The sequence below is a fragment of the Odocoileus virginianus genome, chromosome 17 (assembly GCF_023699985.2).
Source record: "Odocoileus virginianus isolate 20LAN1187 ecotype Illinois chromosome 17, Ovbor_1.2, whole genome shotgun sequence".
Taxonomy (NCBI): domain Eukaryota; kingdom Metazoa; phylum Chordata; class Mammalia; order Artiodactyla; family Cervidae; genus Odocoileus; species Odocoileus virginianus.
Genome location: NC_069690.1, coordinates 13635972 through 13649485, shown reverse-complemented (window position 1 = coordinate 13649485; position 13514 = coordinate 13635972). Strand labels below are relative to the sequence as shown.

The 13514-nt window shown below is 37.9% G+C and overlaps 1 protein-coding gene across 5 annotated transcripts in view; it reads left to right on the top strand.

The window, feature by feature from the left end:
* Positions 1-13514, top strand: part of AP2B1 (adaptor related protein complex 2 subunit beta 1) — a 109827-nt gene that overhangs the window by 70401 nt on the left and 25912 nt on the right. For all 5 annotated transcript variants that reach the window (XM_020902318.2, XM_020902319.2, XM_020902317.2 and 2 more), the window contains one exon: positions 2720-2849. In XM_020902318.2, coding sequence (XP_020757977.1) covers positions 2720-2849 — 130 coding nt within the window. The remainder of the gene's footprint in view (positions 1-2719; positions 2850-13514) is intronic.

Below are 13514 nucleotides of genomic sequence, written 5' to 3'. Positions count from 1 at the left end.
TAAATTGGTCTATAGGCTTAATTAGACTTAGACTTGATCTTCTGACTGGAGTGCTTCATGAGTAGTGGTGATCTTTTTCTTCATTTCTGTTTTATTTTATTTGCTTTTTCTTATTTATTCTCTGTGTCTCTTACTGTTTTACTATGATGTCTCTTGTTCTTTGTAGCTCTGTCTCTGCCACTATAATCATACCTTCTCTATAATGTTTTGTAAATGAAATTACATAGTATGGAGTCTTTTGCATTAGATTTCTTTCACTTAGCATAATGCTTAGAGGTGTTTCAGCAGTCTGTTTATTGTTGAGTAGTATTCCAGTGATGCTTGTAGCACAATTTGTTTACAGTTTCACCAGTTGGTAGAAGTGGGGGTTGTTTCCACTTTTATCTTTCATGGCTAAAGCGCCTATGAATATTCATGTATATGTCTTTGTGTAGAATTGTGTTTTCATTTTTTCTGGGTAAATACCTAGCAGTGGTATTGCTGGGTCATATGGTAAGTATGGATGTTCCAGCTGTTCCATGTTCTCACCAATGCTAGCCATTCTTGTAGATGTATAGTAATATCTCTCTACTAACTAACAATAGTGAGCATTTTTTTCATAATCTTGTTGACTAATCTTATATCTTCTTTGGTGAAGTATCTGCTCAGATCATTCCTTTTTCTTTTTTAAAAAAATTGTTTGTCCTGTTATCAAGTAGTAAAATTTTTTATATTTTCTGGCTATGAGTACTTTTCAGATATGCCTTGCAAATATTTTCTCCCAGTCTGTAGCTTACTTTTACTTTCTTAGTGTTTTTCAAGGAACAGGTTTTTTATTTAAACACAGTTTATTTTACAATTTTTTCCTTTATAAGTCTTTTGCTTTTTGTTTTCTGTTTATCAAATCTTTGCCTGACCCACAGTTATTAATACAATTCAAAAAAATTTAATAGATATGGCAATCAATAAAGCTCTTATGTTTACCTTTATAATTTATTTTGAGATAATTTTGGTGAGATAATATGGTGTAATGTGCAATATCCAATTGTGTCTGACTCTTCATGGCCCCATGATTGTAGCCCACCAGGCTTCTCTGTCTGTGGAATTTTCCAGGCAAGAGTACTGGAGTAGGTTGCCATGCCCTCTTTCAAGGGATCTTCCCAACCCAGAAATCCTCATCTCTTGAATTGGCAGGTGGATTTTTTACCATTAGCGCCACCTGGGAAGCCTAAGATGGTGTAAAGTAAGAGTCAAAGTCAAATCTTTTTCTGTAGTAAATTTTGAAGTCATATAGTGTAAACCCTCCAGCTGTGTTCTTTTTCAGAAATTGTTTTGGGCAAGTCTAGGTCTTTTTTCTGCTTGGATTTTGATGGAAAGTATAGGGAATATATTAGATCAGTTTAGGGAAGAACTGACAACAAACAATACTGAGTCTTCTAATCCATCAGCATAGCATATCTCTCCATTTATGTAGGACATCTTTAACTTCCCTCTACAGTATTTTATAATTTTTCATGTACAGATCTTACACATCTTTTGTTGCATTTAAGTGTTTCATAGCTTTGATGTTATAGTAAGTAACATGTTTTAACTTTCGGTTGCTAGTATATAGAAATACATTTGATTTTTGTATATTGAACTTGTATCTTGCAACTTTAATAAACTTACTAGTTCTGGTAGCCTTTTTTTAAGATTCCCTATGGTGTTCCACATAGATGAATCATGAGAGCAAGATCAAAAGGGCAGAATGGTTTTTGACCCATAGATGTTAATACCAAAATGATTTGATGTGTCTACTCAAAATCATTTATTACATTTGGGACTCTGAAGTATAGTTTATCTAGGAAAAGGAAAATTTTTCTCCTGCTGTTCTGTGACTCTTGAAATTGATACTGCCTAAAAAACTCTAGTTATTTGTACAATCTCATCTTTCTTCCTGAAGCTAATTAGAGCATAAATTCAGTGTAAATTTGTATCATTAAGTTGTTCATTTGTTTTACCTGTGGCCCAACTTTTCCCTTTCAGTCTTCCTTCATACATTTTGTTTTTATGTGACTTCAAACTCAGACTTTTCCTAGCTCTTTACTATTCTTATATTATTATCATGCAGGCTTCTGTGAGAAGTCTTAACTGTGGTGGATACCCACTGCTTGCCTTAGGCTAAGAAAGTGGCCAGATTTGAGTCTACAGCCTGTCTTTTGTCCTTTGGGGTGTTGTTTTGAATATTTAAGCCAGTCAATTCTGCTTTACTTAGAGTGGCTTTTTCCCAATGATTGTATCCTATGTAAGTAAATAAAGAAAAAAGAAAGTGAGTTACCATAAATCATCCTCTGGGCTGATTGGGCAGGTTATCAGGCTAGTGAAATAGTAGTAGTGTACTTTGCAGGGCGGGTATTCTCCCAAGGATTATCTAAAGACAGATGTATAAAAAACGATGTTTATCAAACCTGCCCCTCTAGTGGCATGGTAAACATAAGAAAACTTTAGCATCAGGCCATTACCTAACCAGTTCTCTGCTGCTGAGTGTTTTCTCCTTCCTCTAATCTGTTTCTTGGAAAACAGAGGTTATGTGGTAACCAGTGTTACAGCAAATTAGAATTGGGCACTTTAGCTCCTGCTGTTCCTTCCATTTAATTTTGTTAAAAATGATGTTTCCTTGTAAAAAGCCATTGAAACCTAAAGATGGGTCTAAATCCTGCCTCCTAATTAACCTCTAGGATTTCTTCACCCTCTCTCCTAGCTTTGGTGTCATTCCCAGCACTCCTCTGGCCATCCATACACCACTAATGCCAAACCAGAGCATCGATGTCTCCCTGCCCCTCAACACCTTGGGCCCCGTCATGAAGATGGAGCCTCTGAACAACCTGCAGGTTAGACATTTACTTCACTCTGGGTGTACAGGTTGATATCTTGCCAATTTTATTTTATTTATGTGTAAAGCAACTCCCCTCATATCAGATTTAGTCATGGAATAGGGTTTGAAATAACTCTGTGGAGAAGACTTATTTTTCGTTAAAACATGCACACAGAAAAGTCATACATTGACACAGAAAGTTATTAATTTTTTTTAACTCAACAAACAAAAACTTTTCAAGGTGTTATTTACAAACTTTTTTCTTAAGACTTTCATAAAAGGGAATTTGACCGTTGTAAGAGTAGATTTCAGGAAAGCTATGTGGCAGTCATCTTTGAACACACTGCTGTAAATAGTTGGGTTATCTGTATGATATGCATGTGGTAAGTGTAACATCACCTTAGAGGAGCTCAGAACTTTATCATGTCTACAAGAGCCTTTCCATCTTGAAAATACTGAATTTTTAGAATGCTTAAGTCCTAGCTTAGAGTTTCATTTCATTTGCATCACTTTGAATTTCTTTTTGAAATAAGCCTTCTGGGGTTTAAGCAACATGAAGACAGAGTAGTAAGCATGTAAATTGAAGCCACAGCAACCTGAAGAGATAAAATACAGATACAAGCCCGGAAGTTGAGGGTTTTAATGCTCACAAGGACAGAAGAGACCACCTTGGGCTGACCTGAGATGGGGAACTGTAACTGAGCTTTGCATAAAGCTGAGCCCCTGGAAGGGCAAATCCCTCAGTGAAAGGGGAACTAGAAACAGATATCCACAGAGGCAAGTGATGGGAGAAAGTTCTCTCTGACCAGGGTTCTGGATGGCCTCTTGTGGAAAATCCAGGGCCTGAATTTATACTGTGTAGGTACAGAATTCTCCAAACCAGTAAATTAGTGTAAAATTGGACCAGAACTGATAGAGCCTAGGATACCTGGCAGAAGCAAATGCAATAATGGCCCTTTTGCAACAATTTTGAACTTTAAGGCCATCAGGACTCCCATCTGAAAAGAAAATCTCTACTGAAAGTGAGCTCACAATTTAACAAAAAAAGAAAAAGGGAACAATGTACTATGACTGACATAAGACTCAACAAAGAGGATTGGGCATCCCCTTCTACCAAGAACTTGAGAGAACAGTTTGAATGAGACTGTAAAATATGCTTTAAATGATGAACAAAAAATAGCAACCTTCCACTTTGTGGTCAAGACAGGTCCCATTGCTCAGTGTCTTGGAAATACCAGTGTGGGATCCTAGTACTCATGGTGAGACATCAACAATAAAATTACTTAGAGTTGAAACTAATGTTCTCCAGAATAGTTTAAATACCAGCACACCAGGCCTGCTTGCCAGTTGACTGATTACCATGCTGCCTCGGTAGTTGACTGCTTCTTTTTCAGCAAAGGGTTTGATGATACAGAGTGACAATGAGTGAGTCACAGTATAACTTGGCTCAGTTTAGGAGAGCAGAACAAGGATTACTGTGCAGAAGGAATTGGCTGTGCTGCTATGATGAGACTAATGTGTTGAGGGGCTTTTCCAACATAGAATCCTAAAGTAAGTAACTAACCCAAATTTACATCTGCTCTCTTTTCATGGAAATCTAACCTCCTGTTGGCTTACAGAGCCTCAAGCCAAATATTTGAGGTCAGTCAGCATGGGTGCGAGAATGCTTTACTTTAGAAGTAGGAAAAGGAATTTGGGTCACAGAAATCAGGGCAAATTTCCTCCTCTTAAAACCGAAAGGGAACAGTGAATAAATGTCAGTTTACTTCCCTATTTGCATTTCCATTTCATATTCAGTAAAATGAACATTCCAGATGGGAACCCTCACATGAGTTGATCTTTTTGTTTGTTTGGCTGCATGGCATGTGGGATCTTAGTTCCCCAACCAAGGATTGAACTGGTGTCTCTTGCATTGGAAGCCCAGAGTCTTAATGACTAGACCACCAGGGAAGTCCCAGGAACCCTCATAGAAGAGGTGAATCTTAGTCCAAATCCTTCTCTCGAATTAGAACTAGTAAGTTTTCATTTTCACAAACCTGACATTAAGAAAAAACTTAAAATTTTTCCATCTAAGCAGAATGTAATAAAGCAGTTCAACTTCTCTAGAGAAAACAAATTTTCCATCTATAGTCAACTACTGATTCTACATGCTTTCCCATGGATTCTTTCCTTTCAAGGATGTCATAATTATGCCTATTTTCTCATTTAACTGGCATTGCCCAATGGAGAAGATAAGCAAAAACTTGGAAAGAGATGAAGTTTTTCCCCCCCTGAGAACAGTTCTATTTAATGTCTGCTAGTGGAAGATGAAACTAATGATTAACTGAAGATGGTGGGTTACCTTAGTTTTCAGCTTCTATTCTGCTCTTGTCCCAGTATGAATAAAAAGAGTCAGATCTTAACGCAGATCTTAAGACTGTTGAAACCGGCTTTCACCATAAAGATCCAGATAAAGCCAGGTAAATATTGATTGGCATTTAAACAATATGAATGTATATGTTTAAATTCAAGAGCTCATGCAGGAAAAATTAGTACTTTTCTTGTACTGCAGACCATAAAATCAGAAAAGAAAGAGGTTTAGGAAATGAAATTTGGGAAGCAATGTGAGTTTTAGCTGTTTCAGCTAATTTGATATCTATGTATAGGACAGAAAAACTAACCTCCACAACTGTAATGTAGCATTTACTACAAAAACTTTTCATTAAAAACATTGTCAAACTACTTATTGACCTATGGTCTTTTTGAACCACTATTGAAAAAAAGACACTGTTCTCTCTTAAAATGTAAAATAGATTATACCTTAGAGCATTAAATACCTAGTAGAAATTTGAACCTAGAAAATCTACTGTACTAGTAATGTTGGTTATCAAAAGCCTTTGTGAATCCAACTTATAAATATTACACAAAGCAAAGTTTAGCTTGCCCCCCTGGGAGCTTCTCTTGAGTTTAACATATTGCATTCCTTTAAAAAAAGAGAATTGATTCCCTCTATTTAAATAAAACAAAAATCTTAACAAATGTCTAAATGAATTTTGTCTAAAAGAGCTTTCTCTGACTTTGATATCCTTTTCACTTCATCTGTTTTTTTTTCCCACTTCATCTATTTCATCTGTGTTAGTTGCTCAGAAACATTTTCCCAGTACACTCCTTCAAACTTGACACCTGGCAGGTGACTGCTTCTTCAAGCCATTGTCTTCAAAAGTGAATAGAAGCGAGACATAGCATGTTCATCCCAGTCTTTGTATGGATGCTGTGGAGTTCTCACATTTGCTTGGCCTCCTTTTTCACCAAGCTGTGAACTTTTTGTGAGAACGTTGATACTCCTTTCTTTGAAGTTTTAATTTTATCAGGTCTGTGAATATACAGTTTAGAATTAACTAGTTCTAGAGTTAGCTAAGAAAAACCCAGTCCCCAGCCTTCTCTTCCCACTTCCAGCCATTATCTGTGTATATATTCCCAATCCTCATATTTTCCTGATAGGACTCTCTTAGGATTTGCTTTAATTAGTATTCATTGTTTATGTTACTATGATTATATATACTCCTCAGAGCTGAACTATATAGTGTGATTATTTCTCACCATAAAAGTTATTTTTTTTTCCATAAAACTTTTTATAAGTAATTAGATATTTACCCATTAAGACTTGTCTCTATTTGTTTGCTTAATTTTTTGTGTTAACTGCCATTCATTCCCAAATTCCAGTGAGATCAAACTCTTCAAAATAGTCCTACCTATTTCACTCTTAAAGTCTCCTTTGGGAGCCGTTTGATGCTTTAATCTGGAACGATTTTCTTCCACACCTGAAACTGTCATTCTATGAACTCCCTTCATCATAGCCCTGAGGATTCATTCTCTTCATCTGTTTTGTACGTTGGGTCTCCTCTTGTATTTTTCTTTCCTTGATTTATTCCTTCATTTTGATGAAGAACATACTCTAGTAGCTTCCTAAAAATAGGTGTTCAGTTCAGTTCAGCCGCGCAGTCTTGTCCGACTCTTTGCGACCCCATCGACTGCAACACGACAGGCCTCCCTGTCCATCACCAACTCCCGGAGTTTACTCCGACTCATGTCCATTTCATTGGTGATGCCATCCAGCCGTCTCATCCTATATTGTCCCCTTGTCCTCCTGCCTTCAGTCTTTCCCAGCATCGGGGTCTTCTCAACGAGTCAGTTCTTCGCATCAGGTGGCCAAAGTATTAGATAGGTGTGTAGAGTAAAGTTTTAAACAGGTAGCGACCTTACATGTTTTAGAACGTTTTTTTTCTTCACACTTACATGATGGTTTCTGTATATTTTTCTAGATTAGAAATAGTTTTCCTCCTAGTCTGAAGTCATTCTGATTCTTGGTCCTTTTCTGTGCCGTGTTCTCTCTGAATGAAAGCTTGTACAATCCTTGTTTTTCCTTCTTCTGAAACTTCACAGTGATATGCCTTGGTTTGTGTCTCTTTTCTTTTCACCCACTGTACTAGGTCCTTATTGTGCTCTTTCAATGTAGAAACTTGTATCCTTCAATTCTGGGAATTTTTCTTTTTTATAGATCTCCTTTCATTTTCTTTGTCTCTCTTATTGGAAGTCTTGCTCTTGGAGTGCTGACTTTCCTGGACCAGTCTTCTGCTTTTTGTCCTATTTTCCATCTCCTTCTGCTCTGCTTTTTTTTTTTTTTTTTTTGCCATAACCATGTGACTTGCAGGCTCTTAGTTCCCTGACCAGGGATTGAACCTGTACCCCCTGCAGTGGATGTGCAGAGTCTTAACTACTGGACCACTAGGGAAGTCCTTCTTTTTGCTCTTTTTTCTAAAAACTTTTTATGAAAAAATTTTAACTCTACGAAAGTAAGCAATTACATGATGAGTCCCGTGTGCTCATCCCTCAGCTTCAATAATTGATCAATCCAGAGTTAGTAGCATTTCATCTGTGCTCGCTGTGCATAGCCCTGCCCTCTATTATTTTGAAGCAAATCTTAGACATATCATTTCCTCTGTAAATATTTCAATGTATATATTTAAAACAGATGGTTTCTTTTTAAAAACATAACCACAGTAACTATTGTGCTCATTAAAAAATTAACAAGAATTCCTCAACATCAGATATCCCAGTCAGTGCTCAAGTTTCTGATTATCTCCATGTCTTAAATTTTATTTTTATTTATTTATTATTGTTTGAATCAGTAAAGTGCACATATTAATGATGGGTTGATACCTCATAAGGCTCCTTAACAACCCTGTTCAATAAAATAACCCTTAGCCACATGCAGCTATCTAAATGGAAATTAATTAAAATGAAGTAAAGTAAAAAGTTGATTTCCTCTGTTGCATTAGCCACATTCGAATGTTCACGTGGCTGGTGGTTACTGAATTGGTCAGTGCAGAAGTAGAGCCTTTGTCATTATGGGAAGTTCTGTTGGGCAGTGCTCATCTACGGGCTTCTTCATTTTTAGGTTTGGTTTTCAGCAGCTTAAGACTGTTATGTACCTTGGTGTTTTCATTACATTTATCTGGCTTCAGATTCACTGAACTTGGATCTGTAAATTGATAGCTTCTCCCAAATTTAGGAAAGTCATTTTTTTTTTTTTTTAATTATTTCTTCAATTTTTTTTCAGTCCCAGTATCTCACTCCCCTTCCTTCAGAATTCCACTTCTAAGGTGACACAAGTGGTAAAGAATCTACCTGCCTGTGCAGGGGCAGTAGAGATGTGGGTTTGATCCCTGGGTCGGCGGATCCCCTGGAGAAGGAAAATGGCAACCCACTGCAGTATTTCTTGCCTAAAAAATTGCATGGACCGAGGAGTTTGACAGGCTGCAATCCATGGGGTTGCAAAGCGTCAGACACGACTGAGTGTACACACGCCACTGTCCCGTGTTACTGCTGGATTGTCCCCTCAGCCCCTAAGGCTGGTTTTCAGTTGTTCCTGTTTTCTTTCTGTTCTTCAGAATGGGTAATTCCTATTGATCTGTCTTCAAGTGTACAGACTCTTTTCTTTTATAGGCTACAACATTCTGGTTTATCTGTCCAGTATAGCTTTCATTTCAGATACTGTACTTTTTGATTCTAGGATTTCCATTTGGTCCTTTGCTAAAATTCCACCTCTGTTCACTCAGGAGTACAACTGGAGAACTGTGTTTCACAGCCTTCTCTTCTTCTATTCCACTTCCACACTTCGGCCATCCCTTGGGCCTGAGGATATGTTTACTGACCCTCAGAAAAAGTGACCAGTAGAAGTATCTCAGACAGGACCTGGAAACAGTGTTGGGTTTTTAGTTAGGAAATTCTATGTTTTCTACCTGGGCATGTCTCTTTGGCCATATGGATTCTCCTGTAGAAGGGTTCTGAGGAGGCCAGAGAAAGGTCAGTGTGTGGCCCTCTAAACCGTAAGACCCAGGGTAGGACCTCCACCCACCCATCACTGAACTCATCTGGAATCTTCTGTGTCAGTACTTTCATGTCTTTCTTTTGGGAGCTGGCTTTATTCTTCCAAAAATTACCCTTGACTCTCCTGTTTAGAATTTAAAGGCTTTCTACCAGCCTCCTAGGAGCTAAACTGGGAAAGAGGACTGGAGAGTCTCAGCACTCAGTATGCATAAATTCCCTTACTCCACCACCCCTCAGCCGTGTCTAGCATTCCCTTCAAAGTACTATCTTATCTCCTCTGAAAGAATCAGTCTTTTAGTTTTATTGAAGGGCTGAGGTAGCTCAGGGTAGTGTGGGGATCTCGGACTCGGTTTCTTCATCCTCTTTATTTAACGTCCCCTCCATCATTTCCACTTCATACTATTCCAGAGGTGCTACCAGTCCCAAGACTTTGAGAATTGAGCGGTGTTATTGCTAACAGCATTTGTTTTACAGTTACCAAGATTTTGTTGCCACTGTGTGTTTTTCTTTCCCATCTTTGTAAACTTATACCCTTAATTCTTTTTTCCTTTTAATTATGGCCGAATTCTTCCAGGAGAAAGAAAATTTAAATGTGATTTTAAGTCTACTGTCTTTACCTGAATGTCCCATGACACCTTCATAAAAATCCTTCTTTCGTTCCTTCTGTACTTCTTTGTGGTTAGAGGTTAACCTGTAGATAAATAATTGATCCTTTAGTGTATATGGTTTTTTATTATCTGTCTTTGTATCCTCTTTAAACCCCACTTACCTGTTGTTTAATAAGAGGATGGATATTATTTACAGAAAAGAAATAATGTCTCAGTTTTTTATTTGAATGTCCCTTCTAAAACAAGGCAAGAGTCATCAACTCTCTTCATTTAACCTTTGAATGATTAGGGCAGTAAGTGCTAAGGATGCTAGCTGCAAAGGACACAATCTTACAACCCCATTTATTCATGTCTTTAAGATCTTTGTTAACCAAAAGGGGTTTTTTTTGGCCGGGGTGGGGGGGATGTTTTGTTTTGGTTTTTTTGGCAGTGTATGGCCCTGAGAAAATTCTGTCCCTTGCTACTCCCACATTGCACTCCCAGCCTATGAGACAGTCAGTTGCAGATGGTGCCTGTCCCTGATATTTCATGTCTTACATATGTCCATTCACACTCAGAAGGCCCACAGCTGTAGCTATTGTACCAAAAAAACTGGTAAATGCTTCCAAACGGAAGACCTTTTAAGCAGCTTCCATCAAAGGAAGCAAACCAGCTTGGCATTTACTAACTTTTCTTGACTATTGTGCAAGCCAAACAAGTTCAGTATTAAAGCCTCCTTTGGTCTTCCAGGATCCACAGCTGAGGACTGCGCACTGTGGTTGCTTTTATGGGACCACATGCTGCTTGACTAGACATTGAGTCCTTGAAGTGGTGGATCTTAGGAAAACTATAAGAGATTCCCAGGTCACAGATAGATCCAGTGCTGAAAATAACCCCTGTAGACAGGACAGAATCTGAAATATTCCATTAACAACCTGTAGGAAGTGGTTATGAAAGATCTTGGTTATGAAAGATAAAAATATTTCACCACCAAAGAAGAGAAAAGAGAAAATTGCTTTTCGTGATTGCTGTTTGAATTTTGATTTATTTTTCATGTCACATCAGTACTATAAATGTGTCCTTTAATCTCATCTGAGGAGTAGAGTATCTTATATACTAGATGTTCCTTTATCACTCAGTTGTCCTTATAGAGAACCCCCTTATCCTTTTTGTCAAGATAATCAAGATTCTGCTCGACAACACCTTTTGTCTTCCTATAACTGGAACTCAACTACTGGCTTCTGGTACCCTCTTCTACGAATATGTTTGTCAGTAGCAACTGCCTTGCTTGAATAACCGCACATAAGCAGTAGATAAAAATCCTGTATCCTGATAGGCTGACATGGTCTAGCAAATTATAAATCTGACTTCAATGGTAGGAGACAGTTGTTCCTAAAACCCAGAATTCAGTTCTTGAAACACCCAAGCTTGAGAACTAGTTGTCATTAAAAAGAGCCTATGAGATGGTTACCCAAGTAATAGAAGCCCGTGCTTGGCCAAATGATACTAAATTTCACATAGTTCTGCAGGGTAATAGAAGTGATTTGTGGGTGTTCGTCTATTAAAATTTCAACCATCTTTATATGATGTTAGTAAGTCAAGAGTTGATAAAAATTGAATTAGTTTTGTATTCCTAGTCAGATAAAAGATTGGAAAATAGATCTTTATGCAGTAGAGGACTTCAAATTCTGAATAAAAAGTAGGTACCTCTTTCTAGTCCTTAGGTTCTCATTGTGGCTCGTAATTTTTACACAAAGCTTTAGGGGACATTATAGGTTTGAATTAAAGGAGACACCTTGGGATTTTCCTAAACTGGATTGAAGCCCACTTGAGAGCCATATCTTGCCCTCATTCATGTTTAGCTCTCTTAATACTTTGCTGTGGCGTCATGTTCAGTGAGATTGGAAAAGAGTTTCTTTTATTCACAATTTTGTGGTGTGAGGTTATAGATAGGTTTCATGGTATTGAGATCAGGTTTTATACAATAAGTTTCTCTCTGAATCAAGGCTCACAAGGCCTGAAAATCAGTCAGGTGGACCTATAATGAAAATATACCCAGTCTGAATTCATTTTCCCTTTTATTCTACTTCAGGAGAGCCTAAGTTTGTGGAAGGACTTTTGTGTTCTGCAAATAAATGTCAGTTTTATTATTTTAATTTTAATGGGAAAAAAAATGTAGAGACACTAGTAAATGTGCTTAGACTCAGTTACACTGGAGACAAAGGAAAACATCATTTAATTGTTTTGAAAAGTGTGTGAATTTGATCTTGGGCTTAGTGGCAACATTCCACTGAAGGAGTTAGAAGGCAGAGACTCCAAATATGAAAGCACAAAACTTCTCAAATCCATAGCTCAAGCTCATGCTGTGTTTCTGACATTGGTTTCTGCCCCTTCCGTGTATGACCTGATTCCCTGCACAGTGGCCTACCCATGTGCCCAGTCATCTGACAGCCACCTGGGCCTGCTTTTTGTCTGTGCTGAGGTTAGGCACACCTGTGAACCCTCTTGATTTCTAACTTGCTAGAACCTAGATTAGATTCTAGATCAGTTTCATCTCAGAATTTTTAAATAATGTTCATGGAGAAGGAAATGGCAACCCACTCCAGTATTCTTGCCTGAAGAATCCCGTGGACGGAGGAGCCTGGTGGGCTACAGTCCACGGGGTCGCAAAGAGTCGGATACGGCTGAGCGACTTCACTTTCATTTTCATTTTCAGCCCTCAGTTGAGAAGACTTGCAGCTCTTGTGTTTGCTACTGATTGTTTTCTTGAGTTCTCAAAGACCTGTGACCATATATTTTTTTAAGTTGCCGGTTTTCTAATTGCTTCACTTTGCACACTGTTGTCTAATAATATGTGGTATTTAGAATGCCTTCTTAATTATTTTGTGCAGCCATTGCCTGTATTTTCTTAGCACCTCCTTGGTTTTCTTACATGAACTCATCTGACAGGGAAATGTAGCCTTTTTGTTTGCCCTCTCTGCATACTGGACCGCCTGAGTCAGTGTTCTAACTAATCTCTGATGGTCTCTGAGCTACTGTTCTACCAGACTCAGTAGTTATGTGCTTCAGGAATTTTGGGGTAGAATTGGTCCTATTAGGAGACTCTTGGTGTCACCTTTGTTATCTTAAAAGCTGGTCCCTTCTCTGAGGCTCTTAATTTTTTGAAAACTTGATGCTATTTCAGCTGAAAAAAATTGGCAAGACTATTTAAAAAATTGAGGGAAGCCATTTAAGAAATTGAAAAATAATCGCAAACAACATTGGGTAGTTGTGACTTTCAGTTCTTTATCAGTTGAATTTTTGTGCTCTTTTCCTTGTGTACGTGGTGGTTCTATTTTTCTCTAATAAAACTTTCTATTTAAAAATAAGCAAATAAAATAATGTTCATTCACTCTCATTACTAAAGGAATGAGAGTTTTCTTTGTGTCTTCAGTCCTGTGACATACCAACTGGGGTGTGGAATATCTAATAACTTACACTGATAGTTTATTAGTCCTTTCTTCACCACTTTGTGGTTCAGTACAGTATGTACAAAATGTATTTTAAAGTTTTAACAGTAAGCTCTGCGTAGCAAACAGATCATGGTGCTTAATGGTAAATAGTATTCAGCAGTGCAACAGCTGCAGTCATGGGCACGTCAGCCTGTCACAGCAAGGTACACAGGGCTGTTCATAAAGGCTAAAAGAGATCCTGCTTTTAGGGTTAGAGTCTGTGTGGGTTGGGCA